Genomic DNA, 17,001 nt, shown 5'->3' on the forward strand with positions numbered 1-17,001 from the left:
GTACAACAGAACCAAATACGTTAAAAATAATAAAAACCCGAATAGTTAAACGCCTTTGAAAGTCTCAACATTCGAATAACAAAAATGGATGGGACGGACGAGGAGACGAGTGAAAAACGAATGTAACCGTCGTAAGCAGTATTTATTCATTTATAATAATCAAATCAGGTATTCGGGCACTGGTTCTCGAAAGAAGATGAACTCGAGTGGTTGCACTTGCATCGTAAGAGTATACATCATATCGAACGCGCTATTCGCACCCTCATTATCATCTCCTTCTTCTTCATCATCATCATCATCGTCACCTTCTCTCTTTCTCCTTCTCTACAGCTCTTTCGAACACTAATTAATTGCCGCGTTGCTCGATATCTTGCGCGTATGTCTTACGCGACGCCAGTAACGTTCGCCGTTACTTCGTCAAGACGTATTACTTTAACATCTATAACGCGAAAGTGTATTTTTATTATCCGTGGCGAAACGGACGAGGCGATACTCTCAAGGCGATTTCTTCTTCATTTTTCTTTTTAGCTCTCTTCGTTTCCTTCCTCCTCGCGTCAGTTTTATACTTCTTTACGACTCGCGCAAATTCGCTACAGTTTATTACGTACATAATGCGTTTGTGTAATCACTCTCATCGTTTACTTATTATTTCGCTTTACTTTTTCAGTTTTCACGTCTGAACGAGCTGCTCTTCTCAATCGGCGCCCTCTCGCTAATTATAGGTATATTATCTTCGCTGCCGGGTTTGCTCCGCCGCGCTCTCGCGCGCGCACACAAAGTCTATAATTATATATTATATGTATATAACAAAACGTTGCGCGCGGTCTTCTAATATAATTCTTTGCCGATATATATTGTATATATAAGTCACGTAGTGCGCCCTCCGGAGTTGCGCCGGCGGCGACAATCGCGTCCGCTTGGGGAATTCAACTATAGGAGGTAAAATGCGGTTGGACGTAACGAGAGTATGCACATTGTTCTTTTATTATTCTTGTCCTTTTTTCTTATAGCTTTAATGCATTCTGCTTATACATAATAACTAATAGTATGCCGCACGGTACGAGTAAAGAGATCATATTATGCATCGCCGCTCTCATATTTCAGAAGGAAAGTCGCACACTACTTTCCCTTTCGTTTGTGTGTCGTTATCCCTAGGTTTTCTTTTTTTTTTCTCCTTTTTGTTTATCTTTTATAAACCACCCTTATTTATACATTTATACACCTAGGATTCATTAATCATTAGTGATTTGTTTCTTTTGTTTTCTTTCTATCTCATCGTTATCGTTATACTATAATAGTATATATTATACACATGACATTATGCTTGAGAACAAGCGCGCGCTATAACAAACGGACTTTTCATTGATGCGTACGAAGGTATGTATAATGCAGTATGCTTTATTTTCGTGTGCGCGACCTTCGCCGCGAAAAATTGACGATTAATTGATTGACTTTTTTCTCTGCCGTCGTGCAAATATAACGCCTTTGTTGAACTTTCTATTAACTTTGAATAAAAATCTCATAAAATATCGGGATATGGTAAAAGATCAAACGATTGTACTTAATCAACGATTCACAGTTCATCAGGTTATTGATAATGTTTGTACAGAGGTAAATGCCGATCTGAAAAATTGATGTATTCATCGATCGCAGTGAGAGAGCAAATTCATTAACTATATACGCTTATTGATCTACTCCATGCCAAATTTAGAGTAAGACAGTGTGTCCTCGACAAACTGTACTTTCTTTCCATGATTGCTAATTTTTTACCCAGTTTCGTCTAGCATGTCTTGGACTCTGGTACTATTTTTAGAACCAATCTATATATCAGCACGAAACATGTTATTCCAAGTTACAGCAAAGATCGAGTATCGAAAATAATCAATCATTGAATCTCACAATTTTTCGCGACGATTGTACTCGTCACGTTATAATATGCTATTTACAATGTCGCTGATCATGCGTGCGTACGTACTTACAGCATTGCAATTATTACTATACTAAAGGCTTATCTAGACATCTCTGCGAACGATTTTGTGAGTTTTGAATTTCGCGTGATGAAAGACTCACGAATGCGACAACATAAAATAGATACAAGTTTCGAGCGTCGAATTATAGAAATGAGACATTGTTCGTTTATGTTTACAACATGTTTCTGTGTCGTCTGTGCAAATTTTCCTTTTTTCCAGAAAATTTCGCGCTTAGAGTAAGGTCAAATGCTGCGCTCTGATAAGATATGACTTTTTACCAAATGAACTTCCTCAATGCAATATAATTTCAGCGCTTTAAAGTCTTTTGAACATCGTGCCCCATTGATAAGTCTAAGTGTAAAAAGTGAAATTGGATTAGAGCAGTTTGCCCAATTTGTTTTTTTTTTCCCTCTTTTAAAAGATTGTCGCTAGTCGCATTTCGCAATTGCGTCGCTAATTCAGAAATACATCAGGCTCCGACAAATTGTAGTATCAGTGCAAAAGAACATTTAAAACATATGTACTTTAAACGCTTTTCAAATATATATAACGATGATAAGTCTTATTACGTACCGGTAGGTCGTGATTAAGCGATACTAATCGAGGATAAACTATCATCAAATGGATACACATACAAACATGCATACGTACACGTGTAAAATTCATTCGGTATTCACGAAATTTTCTGGCATATTTATGCACACAAAATTAATATACAAGGTATACATGCACGCACGCACACACGCGGTTGATTATAAAGTCTAGCCTTCACTCAAACTGAAGAACATGCATAATTTTTCGTATTCGTGTCAAAGTTGAAAAAAGTTTCTAATTTTTGGAAGAAAAAGCTTACTGAACTAAAATCAATGATAAACAGTGTCGCTTACTACAGAAATGGCATTGAAACTTTAAAGAAATTGAAATATTTACAATGTGAAACGTTCGTGGTTGACCAAACGAAATGAACGATTGTGAACTTTAATATTATGCATGTTCTCTATTGCTCAATAAATACAATTAAGAACACAAAGTGAACATCGTATCGCAGTTATGCAAATGTTTCTACGTATCTTCGCATCCCAAACTTCCTGCACTGCTCGCTGCAAGCTTTTTTACAATCTTTTCGACAACGATTTCACAATTCCTCGTTTATATTTGATGCAAAAAAAAACATTATGACTTTAGGTTGCACTTTTTATTCGTGTACCTCACCCGATCGCTCGCTCTGAACTTTCGTTTTAAAAGTTCACTCAGTCACGAGGTGGTGAAAAACTGGTGTAATCCGTTCGCATTCTATGCGAGTTTTCGCTTAGGAGGGAAATTTCCATCGGTCTAGCGGCAACATTCGCAGAATTTGGATTTCCATTTCTCTTTACTCAGCTTATCAGCGTTTTCGCATTTTTCCTTCTTTCTCTAATTCCGTACGACGCAAGTGCAGCCGAAGCTCGGCGCCAATTCAGACTATTTTTCGTATTTGGAAGTGTACAAGAATGACTTGTGACTACTCTAGCGTAAAATGCATGAATATTGTACAACTAGCGCACAAAGTAATTTAAAATTATTTGATAGCAAAATGCATGAAAAAATATAAAATCGTATTAAATTGTTTTATTTCTAATTGTTAAAATTGTCCTTTAGCGTTAAAATCTTACAAAACGTTTACACTACACATGACACATACACAAATTTACATAAAACTACTTATGTAATATACTCTACAATATAATCTAAAAATCAATATAAAATTTGCCAATCGATTGATTTTCCGCGTACTAGGGAATAAAATGCAATTTGACAGTTTTTAAGATACCGCTGACTGGGCAGTGAGCGAATATGCGCCATGGTACAGTATCTGCTTAAGTAAAATGTGTCCATTTTTTAATGTCCGATTCGGCGACCAGCTGCGACTGCAATGCAGGCGATTCGGATATGAGAAGTGCGCACGTGCACGTGTTAAGAGTTGTACGTACACATCGTACAAATCTAAAATACTTGAGAGCTTGTTTTTTAATTAATTATTTTTTCGCCTTACTTATTTCTTTTCTAATTTCTCGTGTATAAAGAAACTCATCTCGACAAAATGTCGAGATGTCAAGACGTTGGATCACAGCCTTATAATTCAATGTTAACAATATCGGCAGATCGCGCGCACGCGAGTATAAATCCGGAAAAGCGTTGTACAAGACTCGATCCATTCAAAATGCACTTGCGCTTTTAAAAAATTGTTTTCAAATAGCGAGGACTGCGGCCCTGCTGTTTTTTCTCAATTTCACACAATATGGACGTCACTTCGACGCTTCTAAAGCTTTTACACTGCACAGTTTTATGCACTCGAGTATTTTCTGGGAAATGTCTCCACACTAGTAAAATTACGAGTCGTCAGCGCTCATCGTTTTATATACTAGAATCGGAACTCGGGACTCTGTACATCAATGTAGTTTACAATGTAATTAACTTTTTTTACTTTCACGATTATCTTGATAAAACACGAAGAATTCGAGCTATTAAACAAACGATTACATTAAGTCTTTTTTCTAGTGTGACTTGTATCCACTTACAATAAAAATCTTTACGCAGACAATTTTTCACAAGCTTTTTTTATATATTCAGTGCAAAATCGCGCTTGTGGCGAAGTTGATCGTCACGTTATTATAACCATAAAAACTAATGGCAGTAGTTTAGCATCCAATGAAAAAGCAAAACGCCAAGTGTCTCGTACAACGATTTCCAAGACGACACACGTGAGTACAGCTAATGCTCCAGTTATCACATGAAATCTTGTTTCTTGCTATCACGACTCTAAAAACGTGACTTAGAAAAAACAGATTTTCGGCTGATTATCAATAATATACGTACGACGAAATGACCTATCATTTTGTCGAATTTTGCATACAGTCTATGAGTAATAAAGTAGAAAAAACAAAATGAACAAGTAAAAACTAGAAGTCGACAAATATACCGGCTATCGGTGCTATACAAAGTAATCAGTACAATAAAACGAGACATAACTCAATACACATGCGAAGGGCCATAAAACGCTTGGGAAAATGGGCTCGGATGCCGAATTTTCGTCCATTTGCACCGTTCAACAGTACGAGGCCTGGATTAGCTTTCGACGCTAGTTGACACGTAAGGATTACTTTGGAACCATTTTTCTAGAATAAAAATGTCAAGTAATCGTCCGCCAACGTAGTTTAAAATTAGGTCCACCATGAACTCAGTATAAACGATAAATTTATACGAAGAACCATGTCGGTCACTTTGTAAAAACAAATATTATGAAAATGCTAAAATTAACGAATTCTTTTGGATTGTACAAAAGTAAGCACAATAAAAAGGAGATAAAAAAACTCCAATCGCGCACTGGGTTAAAGTTTCTAAAAAAATTTTTCATCAACGGATGAAGCAAATAAAGCGTCAAAAATTATTCCGAGGCTCGTTTTCGATTCGGTGACAAGAAGTGGACCGCGTAATTGAGAGGAAGGAGGAGATCGTCGGACGAGCGGCTCACATTTCCGCGGCGTAGCGCCGTATGTCTTGCCAGACGTCTTTATCGACGAGTGACCTGTCGGAGACGCTGCCTAAAGAACCATGAGAGCTGTGACTGTCGTGGGAGGAGCCGTTGCTGTGTTGCTTTACGTCCTGCAGGCTAGGAATCATAAGAATACAACGATAAGATGAGGTGCGTCTCTATGGCGGCCACTACCATCGGATCATCTAAGTATTATAAAATGCTCGAGTGAGAAGCTACGGACAGTGACTTGGTGCGAGCTCTGAAGCCTTCGACATGATTGTTCGTTTCATAAAGATATATAAAAACAGTAATAAAATAAAATAAAAAAAAAAAAATAAAAGTGAATGCATGATAAGTGAGCGTATGCATAACTAGCCACTAGATGAGCAGGATATGGTAGATGCGTGAGATAGATGCGAGTGATAGAGAGGCTTACAAAGCATCCGAACCCGCGGGCTACTGCAGGACTTACCTGAGGCTGTCCCACAGAGCTTTCGAGTGGCATTGTGAATTAGCCTTATCGGAGTAAGCCGTTAGGGGGGGTTCGCATGTGTCGGAAAAGTTAAGCCGCGATAGCTGCGTATAGAGCTGCCGGCGGTTGTGCTGCGTGGTGTTGTTGACGTTGTTGATGTTGTTGCTGCTGGTCTTCATGTCGGCCAAGAGCTTGCGCAGCTTGTTGGCCAGCTGCTCGCCTTCCTTTTTTTGCTGCTGCTGACTCTGCTGCTGCTGCTGCTGCTGCTGACTCTGTTGACTCTGCTGCTGCGTTTGGTGCTGCTGGGACTGCTGCTGGTTACAGCAACTCGCGGCCTTGCTCGAGCCCCGACTATTGCCGGACGGGCACGTACGTAGACCCAGCGTACCGCTACCCTACCACAAGCCAGATCGACAACTTGTTAGACGGCTCGTTCACAAAGAGGTACGTACATGACAAAAAACATCTAAAAATAATACCGTGGCTACCTGTATGGTGTTATGAAGCAGCTGAGAGGTGGTGAGGCTGGGCAGGTCAGCAGCAGCGGCAACGGCCTGCTGAGGCTGCGCAACATCGTGCGCTTTGACCACTGGACTGATTTTCTGCTGCTGCTGCTGCTGCTGGGCCCCAGCCGGATCAGGAGGCCTGGGCAGTCGTCGTCTCAGCCAAGCATGCCTAAGTGCTCTGCTCGGGGTCATGCGTAGTTCCGGGTCCCACTCGAGGCACTTTTCTATGAAGTCGAGGAAGAGCGGATCGTCGCAGCCTTTGAGCGCTCTCTTCAGCTCCTTCGAGCCAGGCGGCCCGCGGAACTTTCCCCTGCGAGACAGTCCACCGCTGAACTCGAGGCTACCGTCGGAGTTGAAGGTCACGGCGCTGTAGCGCGGGTAGCCCTTCGTGCTGATGAACTGCCTGGCTCTCTTGGCCTTGTCGAGCAGTCGCTGCGGAGGCATCCCCAGCAGCTCGATTATGCAGGCCAGCTGGTCGGGCTCGTCCTCGCCTGGTAGCAGCGGAAATCCGGTGAGCAGCTCCGCGAGTATACAGCCCAACGACCACATGTCGATCGCCATACCGTAAGACGCTCCCAGGATTACCTCGGGCGCGCGGTAGAAGCGCGACTGGATGTACGTGTAGACCCGCTGGTTCTCGTAGCAGCTCGAGCCGAAGTCTATCACCTGCGAAAAAGAAACCGAGCGTTAGTTCGGGCAAGTGGAGCAAAAGTGTATGCGACTGTAGGGCTCTCCCGAGAGAAAGAGAGAGAGCGATGGATATATAGTCTTTCATTTTGCGGCTGCTCTCTCTCTCTCTCTCGCGTGTATGTGTGTGATGCAGGTGCGCGAAAGGAAGATGGGGCCTACCGCGCTGTGATGCACGACCTCGTAAAAATAGAAATGGAATAGGTTGACGTTGCACTATTAATAGTATGGTACGGCTAGCGCGAGCGAAGTCGATAGAGCGAGTCCTACTCTCTATCTCTCTTTCTCATATATATGATATGCCCTGCTCTGCGTGTCTTCGCTCTCGCGTTATATCGCAGCCGATTTATCGAGTATTTTTCACGGCCGAGAGTTATAAGGGAGAGAAAAAGAGTTTTCGGCGCGGATATATAAAACAGTGACGCAGTACCGCGCGACGACGCTTCTCTCGCGGAAGCGTATATACTTGTATATTTTGCCAGCCTATTTCCGTGGAAATCGTCGATTCGTCATTCGCCAAGAGAAGAGAGAGAGAGAGAGAGAGAGAGAGACTTGTGTGTACGTGAGTGTATAACGAATGCGATAAAATCTCTCGGCTCGGAATTGAATTCATTTTTCATCCGGAGTTTCTCCTCTCTCTCTCCCTCTCTATACGTTTAGGTATACACAATTCATATACATAACTTGATTCGCGACGTCTCTCCGCAGACTGTATTTTTCCCATAGAGTCGCGTGGCTGAAAACTCGAGCGTTTTTATAAACGTAAACAAGCGGAGAGAAGCAGATCGATAACGAGCGAGAGAGAGAGAGAGAGAGAGAGCTGCATGCAGTTGTACATTTTCTATTTAGTTCGAGAGAGCGAGGAAAGATCGATAGTTACATGCTTATAATGCTTGACGATTTTATCGTCGCTAATTTTTGCAACAATTTTTTGGAGCATGTGATTGCCGAAGGTCAGTCGCTTTTCTTCGCGCGGAAGAGAGAGAGAGATTCATCCGCGGAGATAAAAAATCGTCACGTCGCACGCGTGCGTGTTTATCGATTTGCGATATGCGCGCGCGACTCGAGCTGCGGAGTGAATAATTTTACGGAGCCGAGTCTAAATGCCTTGATTTCGTTGCCGAGAGAGAAACGTATTGATTCGCGCCGAGAGAAGTTCGCAGACTTCGTGATAACTTCGAGATATCTCTCAGAGACGCTATATGTGCCCGAATAAGTGGGTTAGATAGATTGTAGGTAGACGATCTTGCGAAACGATTCTCACGCCCGTGTGTACGTGCAACGAGTGCTACTCTATCGACGATTCGCGATTTACGCATCGCGGAAATACTCGAGTGCGTATGAGTGTTAAGTAATAAATTATCGCGAACGTAAATACCATAAACATTATCGGGATCTCTCCCACGAGACCAACACGCGGAGATGAAAGAACGAATTGTTTATAAACAATACGTAACAAAAATCACGGGTCAAAAACCAATCTCGAGGTTGCTTCCACATTACAATATTTTTTTCACAGTTCTCGTACAGCGATAAGCCGCTGTATGCATCGCAGTTTCCAACCGCGACTGCGACCTTTCTCGCGCGCTGGGAAATCGCGTCGCGCGCAATTTAGATCCGCGAATGCGCACTTCGTACAACCACAATCGAGATATTAAGATTTGGAGCAGCGCGCGAGCGAGTAAACCAGATCCTCTGCAAGAGATAATGCGAGTGAACGTTTATTTTTAGCCGTCCGGTAATATACATTGTCCGGCGACGCGTCGCGCAAAAAAAAATAAGCATATCGATAGTGCGATGACGCAACGTTTACTCCGTAATGCGTCGAATAAACGAACCGCTATACACCTGCCGTATATACGAGTCGCATCAGTTACGTTACAGGCTTTGGTTATTTTCATTGACGAAAAAGAGACGCAAGCTAATACGAGTCTATGGTCCGGGGAACAAGTACAGCGTGTAAGAGAGCAGACAGTTATAAGGTACGAAAAAAAATTCCTAAATAAACAGTTTTTCGAAGCAACAACGGCAACGCCGCCGATGCCAAGAGGTAAACGACCGCAGAGGTCCTCGCTCTTTCTCTCTAGTATATTATATTATGCGAGTTTACGAAATGACCGGCGCGCTCTTTTTCGCTATTCTATTTTATCTCGCTCTTTTCTCGAACATGTGTGCTGTACGACTATGCCGAAAAATTGTGGGAGGCGGTAGGGATTGACGCACACGCGCCGCTCGCTTTTTTCCGGTCAGATACACTTTCTCGCGCTATCTCGGTTTTCGTCATTAGCGTCGAATTTCAGTACGGAGAAAGAGTCCGTTGCTTTTTTTGGAGAGTTATATAGCGTGATTTCTTTTTTTTTTAACGGTCGCGTGTGCACGTCCGCGATGGAGAAAAATATTGATTTGTTCTATAGGCGCATTGGCAATCGGAAATAGAACTGGCTTTAGACTATACGCTTTTAATTGGACTACCTTTTAGAGACTCGTGTTAGTCACTTCTATTTTTGAAGGTTGATATATACTTACGAGTATACTTTTTCTGCGGCTGTGAGATCAAAGTCAGACATATCAGAGTCATTCACTTATGAATTTCTACGCTAGCACGTGTAATACCGGGTGCATCAAAGCTGAATTAAAAAGCGGCGCGAGTGGATCATTTGAATTTATTTGTTGGCATGACTCGACACCAGGTTATAAAAGCGAGAAGATTCGCGTCATCGTCGCCGCTGTCGCAAAAGAAAAACGAAGAATTCATTAGCATCTATGCTACGAGGACCTATTTATGAGTGTCAAGAGATTTTCAACTCTATCGAAAAATGAAAGCACATAGATATAGTCACAGAGAGAGAAAGAGAGGAAATAGCGTCATTCAAAAGCGCTGGAAACCGAAACGAATAGGTAGCAGGAACTTCCGCGAGCGCAGTCACCGGGCAATATATTAGCTATGATCGAGTGCACATATGAGCCGGAGCTATAGCAGACATATAAACGCGAAGTGACTCAAGCGCGACTCGAGAGATCGTGATGTGCGACGGGCAGAGCGCCATATCGAGCCGGAAGCTTTCCGGGCGCCGCAGAGAGACAGAAAGAAGTAGAAGAAGAAGAAGAGACGAGCGACGCGCGAGAAAGAGTATATATCCATCAGTATATAAGAGAGAGAGAGAGAGCAGAGAGCAGCTACTGAATGAGAGCCTCCGTCGCGTCGACTCATCGATTCGTCACGAGGCTTTCCCGTGCAGCAGCTTGTTTGTCTCTGCACGACACAATGCTGCCTATAGGTATACAGTATAGACACTATATGCATATATACTGGCAGCGAGTGAAAAGCGCGCATATAAGCAAGAAGATCCAGGACGAGCCAACATTAAGGAGGACAATGAGAGCGACTCGCAAAACTTTTGCTCGATTCCGCCTATTTGTTTCCTCCGTGCAAATCTATTGTGCTCCGTTACACAGGTAGAGGCATCCCCCTCGTTAGTAGTCGCCGCGCCGATTTCCGCTACAATACGTCACTCTCGTTATATACACCTCCTCAGCGCACGTAATTTCAGGTGGAATCGTCGAGATCCGCGTTTAAAATTAGAGCGAGAGTATTGTGTAATATTGAAAACTCCATAATAGCAGGATAAACTAGGGCGTGTTCCGGGGGTGTGCCGTCGTCGCCGTGACACCTGCATCTCTCTCTCTCTCTCTCTCTCGCATACAGCGGGAGGAAAAAATAGAAGCCGCAGGGATTTCTCATTCGATCTCTCAATTCGGAGCGATTGGATATTTAGACCTGGTGCTGATGCTTGCGTGCGTGTTGTGCATACCTAGAAACATGAATTCGTTGTCAGTCGAGGAGAATCAGCTGATTATACAAAAGAGATCGCGTACGTACAAGGTAAACAGAGTGCGAGGGGCTGCTCTGGCGGTTACGAAAAAAAAGATCGATAACCGGGAAAGAGAGAGAGAGAGCTACCTGGCATTTTCGCCGGCTCTCTGTGTATACACGTATACCCTATACACATATACAAGACTGGAGTAAGCGTTTTCTTCGTCGATCCCCAACGCGCGCGATGGCCTATAGTCCCTCGGTGCTTCAAACGCAGCGCGAGAAGTGTTTTTATCGACGTCGTACAGCGACGGATTAAAAAAAAAAAAGTATAACTAGTAGTCGAGCGATAAGAGAGAAGCGATAAAGAAGATAGGCCAAAAAAAGAAAAAAAAACACGAACCTTGATTCCGCTACGTCCCTGCTGCTTGAGCAGCACGTTCTCCGGCTTCATGTCGCAGTGTATGATCTTGTTCTTGTGCAGGGCGTCGAGGCATTGCAGTAGGGAGTGCGAGAACTTTCTGACGAGCTGGAGACTGAAGCCCTGAAACTTGTTCTTCTTGATGAGCTCGTAGAGATTGATGCTGAGCAGTTCGAAGGTGATGCACATGTGATTGCGAAATGTGAACGAGTCGAACATGTGGATGACGTTCATGGTGTTGTCCTTGTCCTGCTCCCGGAGATTGCGCAGTATCCTTATCTCCTCCTGGGCCTGTCGGTGAAATCTCTCCTCGTTCCTCACCATCTTCAGCGCCACGTGCTCGTGATTCTTGTGGTCGTAGGCCTTGACGACCTGTCCGAAGCTGCCCTTACCGATGACCTTGAGCACCTCGTACCTGTAGGCCACGTGGTCGTGGGTGATGTGTATGTACGAGCCCTTGTCGTTGTCGTAGTCATTGTTGTTGGGCATGCCGATGATGCCGGGTCGTTTCTTGGCGTTTGCCCCGATGAAGTAGATCTGCGGGTAGTTGAAGATCTCGTGGTGCTCGTACGGCGTGAGCTTGCTCATGTAGAGCTTCATCACGATGTCCGGGGTGACGATCATCGTCTTCGGCTTGACGCTCACAGCCTGGGCAGACGCCGCTACCGGTGGCGGCGCCGACACCTGGTTGCCAGTCGACACCTGGTTGCCAGCCGTCTGCTGCTGCTGCTGCTGCTGCTGATGGTGATGATGGAGGTGATGGTGCTGGGACGCGTGGTGAGCATCGCCGCCGTTCTTGGCGACGACGAGGGGTGAACTGGACTGGCTGTTGGATCGCGAGTGGTGCAGGCTCGCGTGGGCGCTGGCCAGCAGTTGCGACGTCGTCAGCAGGTCCGAGTTGTTGGCCGAGGCGAGGTTCTGCAGGCTGTTGTTCGTGCTGGAGTTGAGGCTCGGCAGGTGCGTCGTGCCCAGAAGCTGCTGCTGCTCGTCGCGCGAACTGGCCGCGGCAGCTGGAGATTCGCCTTGTTTGAGCACCATACTACCGGCTCTGAGGGGCGGCAGGTGATTGCTCTCGCCGTAGGCGTAGGCGTGAAGCTGCTCCAGCGAGGAGATGCCTGCTGAGAGTGGGGGCGGCCTTGACAAGGGCATGTCCTCTTCTTTCTCTCGGTTTGCTGCCACTACTACTACTACTACTACCACCACTACTTCTACTACCTCTGTGCTCTCCGAGTCGATTCGGAGCTCTTTGTGTGTCCTCGCGCTGTCCGACCTTGGGGTCAGCTCGATTACCGTAGGGGCGAGCAGTTGGAGCCGTCCTCGTCCTCGGCGAGAGCTGCTGCTGGCTGGCTGCCGAAACCGCGACGACGTGCTGCGGCTCGAGTCCTGCTCGTCAGAGGCATCGTCATCGTCGAGAGCTTAGGCTGTCCTGAACAATCCAACAATCGGTCGACTTCATTCGGAGCAACAACAACGACGTCAACCTCCCCCGTCGGTCAACGCGCTAACGAGAATGTCCATGCGCTCGCGTTCTGCGTCCTGCTCGCGCTGCTGACGTATATGAAAAATTCTCTCCTGCTCCGAAGCGGACTCGCGCGAGCGGGAGTCAGCTGCAGCAGCGGCTTCTCTTCCCTTCTCTCTCACTCTCGTATACTTCTCGCTACTCGACAACAGCGCGCACGCAACGAACCCGCAGGACTTCTGTGTGTGTGTGTGTGTGTGTATGTTGGCTATACGGCGATCTTCCGTCTTTCTCGCAGTGTCGAGGTTCGATGACGCCGGACACGGAGTAGTATAGCAGCGCGCTTGCGCTCTCCCTCTCCCCTTTCTATGTCTCGTTATGTTTCTCCTATGCGCGAGAGAGAGAGAGAGAGAGAGAGCGAGCACTTACTCACGCCTGCTCCTCGAAAAATATATGTGCCGTAGGTGTACGGCGCGAGATGCAGGCACGCTGCACGGGAGGCTGCCTCGCGTCCCAGTTTTCCGTCCGGACGACACTGCGCGCGCTATACTCCTCGCGCGCGCACTGCCTCGTGTCGGAACGGGACTTTCTTATTCCTCCCTTCACACTCTTCGACACACTGTCTCTCTCTCTCTCTCTCTCTCTCTCTCTCTCCCTCTCTCAATCTCTATCACATACACAGCGCGAGTCGTGTGCTTCACCTGGACGACTATCGTACACCAGGGCCGACAGTGTGTACTGCTATTACCATATCGCGATCGATCAGAAGACCGCGTAGAGACGGCAAAATTCAACGACTATTCCCAGCTCTTCGTTGTACGTCTCCTCCGTTCCTCGATCCTTTTTTTCCTCGTCTCTTTTCTAGTATAGGTGATACCCAGGCGCACGTATATACCTATATGCCGAGAGGAGAAAAGAGCGAAAATGACTATACGCTTATGCTGCTGTTGCAGCAGCGCGATCGTGTAGTATACTGACTGCACTTCCTCTAGTTTGCCTTTGCAGAGAGAAAGAGAGAGAAAGAGAGAGAGAGAGAGAGCTGTTATAGCGGCACTATACCAGCGCGCGCGCGCGCGTGAGCGCGAGTCCGAACACGGGAGTAGTGCTGCGCTGTGGAACATCGCCGTCGTCGCGCAGAGCAGCGAGCGAAAGACAACAGAGAATCGCGGAGTAACGTCGGCTAGGTGGCAGCAGCGGACGGTCCAGTCAAGGCTGTATACTTTTTTTTTAACCGAACAACGACCCGCACTCGCTTCTAGGGATAGCTATATATGTATAAACAGAGCCGATCGATTCCCAAGTCCGATGGCCCTTTTTCTAGGCGTTCGTCGGATTAGGGTGAAAGCTTCTCTTCCGCTTACGCTCTCTCTCTCTTTCTCTCAGCGGGAGAGAGTGATTTACGGGGGGCTGGTGGCCTGCCGAGGGACCGATTGGGGGTGTGTTGTATACCTATACAGGCTCTCCGCTTTGGATTTATTTATGAGTCTCCGAGTAGGTATATATATGCACTTACGGAAGAATTTTGGATTTCGGTTACGTGATTTTCTAATTTATGCGCAGACGTTATAAATAAGTGTGTCATCGTGGGGTCTCCGGATAGAGGTGTGAAGATCGATTCTTAAATCCATATAAACATCGCAATAAAGCACGATTGTTTGGCTATGATCTCCGTAAACGATGCAATAATTACTATTATCTCCTATCCATCGCCCAATCCGCATCGGTTCAAGGCTGCGCTGAGATCGATGACTCTGCAGTAGCTAGAAAAGTTCCTCATCACGCGATAACTCGACACTCAGTCCGCGATAAAAAGAGCTGCAACGAAGTAATAAAAACGAAAAGGCAAATTCAAATGTCAGCAGGAACAAAGCGCTCTCACTGATTTGCGCATGCGCAGAATTGTTTCGCTTTCTCTCACGCATATATTCAGCGTCATCAGCAGCGCTTATCCCGATGTGGGTCCAAAGATAATCATCTGAAGTAATGCGCAAGCCGTTTCTGTCGCAAAAGATGAAGTAAGGCGTAATCACGTGACTTTAGTCAAAGCGCGATATTCAAACTTTACGTTTAGGTATTAATCTTACTTCAGATTTAGAGCATTTCCGTTGCTGTGTTTTTTACTGAAAGTTAGTGCAAAACTATAAGATGGGTATAGTCTGATAATCGTACTAGCCTCGAACTCCTTTATAAAATCCTCCTACTCACTACGCGACCCACTATCGGTTCACGATCAGCAAGTAACAAAACAATTTGCGCAAATGTTAAATGTGTCGTCCGAATTGTCATCGCAATGGACTCGGGCTGTGAGAACGAATCGATATCGATTCGTAACAGTAGCCGCACGAAATCTAAACATCGCGATAAAACAATATAATAATAATTGTCTCACATCTATGTTATCACCCCAGTAATCGGTTCAAGGCTTCGCAGAGATCGATGAGTCACTCGTCGTTATAGAAAAGTTCATCGCGCGATAACTTGGACTCTCAGCGCGCAATAAAAATATATAAACAAAAACGAAAAGGCAAATTTAAAAATGCGCGCGCAAAAGGGGCTCTGGGGCTCTAACCACTTTGCACACGCGCGCAGAGTCGTGTTCTGCTTTCTCTCAGTCAGCCCGCGTCACAGCAGCAGCGCGTGCCCCCCCCCCCCCCCACCCACAACAATATGAAAACAGACGTGCGCTGCGATCAACACACGCATCGGACAGTCGTTCGCTTGCAGCGCAGTAAATACACAGCATCGGTAGCCAAACGTTTGGCATCGTTGTTATTGCCCGTCGCGCACAGCTAAAAGTGCTGCCCGTATTATAAGAACCAATCGAGAAGGTAAGTCGAAGCGACGTGTATATAGAGGATCGTGCATTTTACACTGCTCTATACTCTAATCAGTTTTCCTCTGTGTGCGCGTCAGTATAGATCTTCATGGGAAAAGAGAGCGTAATGTGATGCGGAAAACTTCGTGTTCCTTATTCTAAGACACAGCGACAGCGTGGTTTCGAAGGAATAGCCAGTTACTCGAGAGGTTTGGATTTACACAATGAACACCACACCGAAGTCTTTCAAGGAAAAGCGCTCGTTCGGTAGGCACGCCACACCAACTCTCTCCCTTCGTGAAAACTGCGCACAATCGATCTGACGCGTCTCTCTGTTGATTTCCAGATCAGCGGGTCGCCGATGTTAACCTCATTAAGGAGAAGCACCCTAACAAGGTGCCCATCATTGTTGAGAGGTACTACGCTGAGAAGCAGTTACCACTGCTGGACAAGAGCAAGTTTTTAGTGCCCGATCATCTGTCAGTCACTGAACTCATTAAAATCGTTAGGTGAGCAAAGAGTTGGTTTATCTTGCTTTTATTCATTTCTATCCTATGTTTGGAAATAACTTGCTCTTCTTTTTTAGGAGGAGATTACAGCTAAATCCCACACAGTCTTTCTTCTTACTGGTAAATCAGAGGAGCATGGCCAGTGGTAGCACCACTATGGCCCAGCTCTACCAGCGAGAGAAGGATGAAGATGGATTCCTGTATATTGTGTTCGCGAGTCAAGAGGTCTTTGGTTAGCAACAGAGGTACAGAAGCAAACTGGAAGCCTTCAGCTCAATCTCTGTGTTGGTTTTTTTATTCTCTAGACAAAGAGGCAAAGATTTCTTTGCTATGCAAAAACGGAGTATCAGCGTGTGTTGATCTGATACTTACTATATCACTGAAGGCATTGTATCTATATCAAAATAGTATAACATATTCCTTTTCCTCTAGAGGAATTTACCTTTTTGAGTAGTTCTACGTAGGAGTCTCTTTATTAGGCAATGCTCCATCCCATGTGTCTCTCTTTATCTATATATTTACTCAATACCGTTTATTTTGTACCTAATGTTTATATGTAATACACATGGGATGTTGCACTCATAGTGAAGTCATCCATAATTCAAAACAATACCCCTGTGCCTTTGTTCGGTCTTGCTCTCTTCTTTGCAACATACCGTCTATATGTGTATTATTCTATATAAATGAAATATTGATAAAAACTTAAGCGATGAATGACAGATAGAGGATTGGCTGTGTTCGTTATTCTAACTGATAACGTGAATGTATAATGCTGACATTCTTTACGAAATAAATAAATCTGTGTCTTTTGTAATTCTATGCGTATTTCTGATC

The 17,001-nt window shown here is 45.1% G+C and overlaps 2 protein-coding genes across 8 annotated transcripts; one reads left to right on the forward strand and one right to left on the reverse strand.

Annotated features, from left to right (window-relative positions):
- Positions 1-123: 123 nt before the first annotated feature.
- LOC100120092 (dual specificity tyrosine-phosphorylation-regulated kinase 2) lies at positions 124-14,744 on the reverse strand. 5 transcript variants are annotated; one of them, XM_031926543.2, is made up of 6 exons: positions 14,534-14,744; positions 13,822-14,460; positions 11,367-13,738; positions 6,445-7,128; positions 5,957-6,351; positions 124-5,619 (listed from the first exon to the last, which is right to left on the reverse strand). In XM_031926543.2, the coding sequence occupies exons 3-6, from the start codon at positions 12,531-12,533 to the stop codon at positions 5,478-5,480; spliced, it is 2,388 nt and encodes a 795-aa protein (XP_031782403.1). In that variant the 5' UTR covers positions 12,534-13,738; positions 13,822-14,460; positions 14,534-14,744; the 3' UTR covers positions 124-5,477. The 5 variants fall into 5 exon arrangements, with proteins under 5 accessions (XP_031782403.1, XP_016840101.1, XP_031782404.1 ...); XM_016984612.3 differs by lacking the exon at positions 13,822-14,460 and having other exon boundaries at positions 11,367-12,810; XM_031926544.1 differs by lacking the exons at positions 13,822-14,460; positions 14,534-14,744 and having other exon boundaries at positions 11,367-12,810; positions 13,592-13,815.
- Positions 14,745-14,854: 110 nt separating this feature from the next.
- Positions 14,855-16,981, forward strand: LOC116416799 (microtubule-associated proteins 1A/1B light chain 3B). 3 transcript variants are annotated; one of them, XM_031926553.2, is made up of 4 exons: positions 14,855-15,671; positions 15,757-15,925; positions 16,005-16,167; positions 16,245-16,981. In XM_031926553.2, exons 2-4 carry the CDS (start codon positions 15,883-15,885, stop codon positions 16,402-16,404), a joined length of 366 nt encoding a protein of 121 aa, XP_031782413.1. In that variant the 5' UTR covers positions 14,855-15,671; positions 15,757-15,882; the 3' UTR covers positions 16,405-16,981. The 3 variants fall into 3 exon arrangements, with proteins under 3 accessions (XP_031782413.1, XP_031782411.1, XP_032453926.1); XM_031926551.2 differs by having other exon boundaries at positions 15,310-15,671; positions 15,762-15,925; XM_032598035.1 differs by having other exon boundaries at positions 15,513-15,671; positions 15,735-15,925.
- The last annotated feature ends 20 nt before the right edge of the window (positions 16,982-17,001 follow it).

This window comes from Nasonia vitripennis, chromosome 3 (assembly GCF_009193385.2).
Source record: "Nasonia vitripennis strain AsymCx chromosome 3, Nvit_psr_1.1, whole genome shotgun sequence".
Lineage (NCBI taxonomy): Eukaryota > Metazoa > Arthropoda > Insecta > Hymenoptera > Pteromalidae > Nasonia > Nasonia vitripennis.

Coding starts and splice junctions, on each gene's coding strand:
- LOC100120092 (XM_016984612.3), bottom strand. CDS start 12,533: ATGCCCTTGTCAAGGCCGCCCCCACTCTCAGCAGGCATCTCCTCGCTG. Junction 7,129..11,366: donor AGGGACGTAGCGGAATCAAG/GTTCGTGTTTTT, acceptor TCTTTTTCGCAG/GTGATAGACTTCGGCTCGAG. Junction 5,620..5,956: donor GCTCTGTGGGACAGCCTCAG/GTAAGTCCTGCA, acceptor TATGATTCCTAG/CCTGCAGGACGTAAAGCAAC.
- LOC116416799 (XM_031926553.2), top strand. CDS start 15,883: ATGAACACCACACCGAAGTCTTTCAAGGAAAAGCGCTCGTTCG. Junction 15,926..16,004: donor CAAGGAAAAGCGCTCGTTCG/GTAGGCACGCCA, acceptor GTTGATTTCCAG/ATCAGCGGGTCGCCGATGTT. Junction 16,168..16,244: donor GAACTCATTAAAATCGTTAG/GTGAGCAAAGAG, acceptor CTTCTTTTTTAG/GAGGAGATTACAGCTAAATC.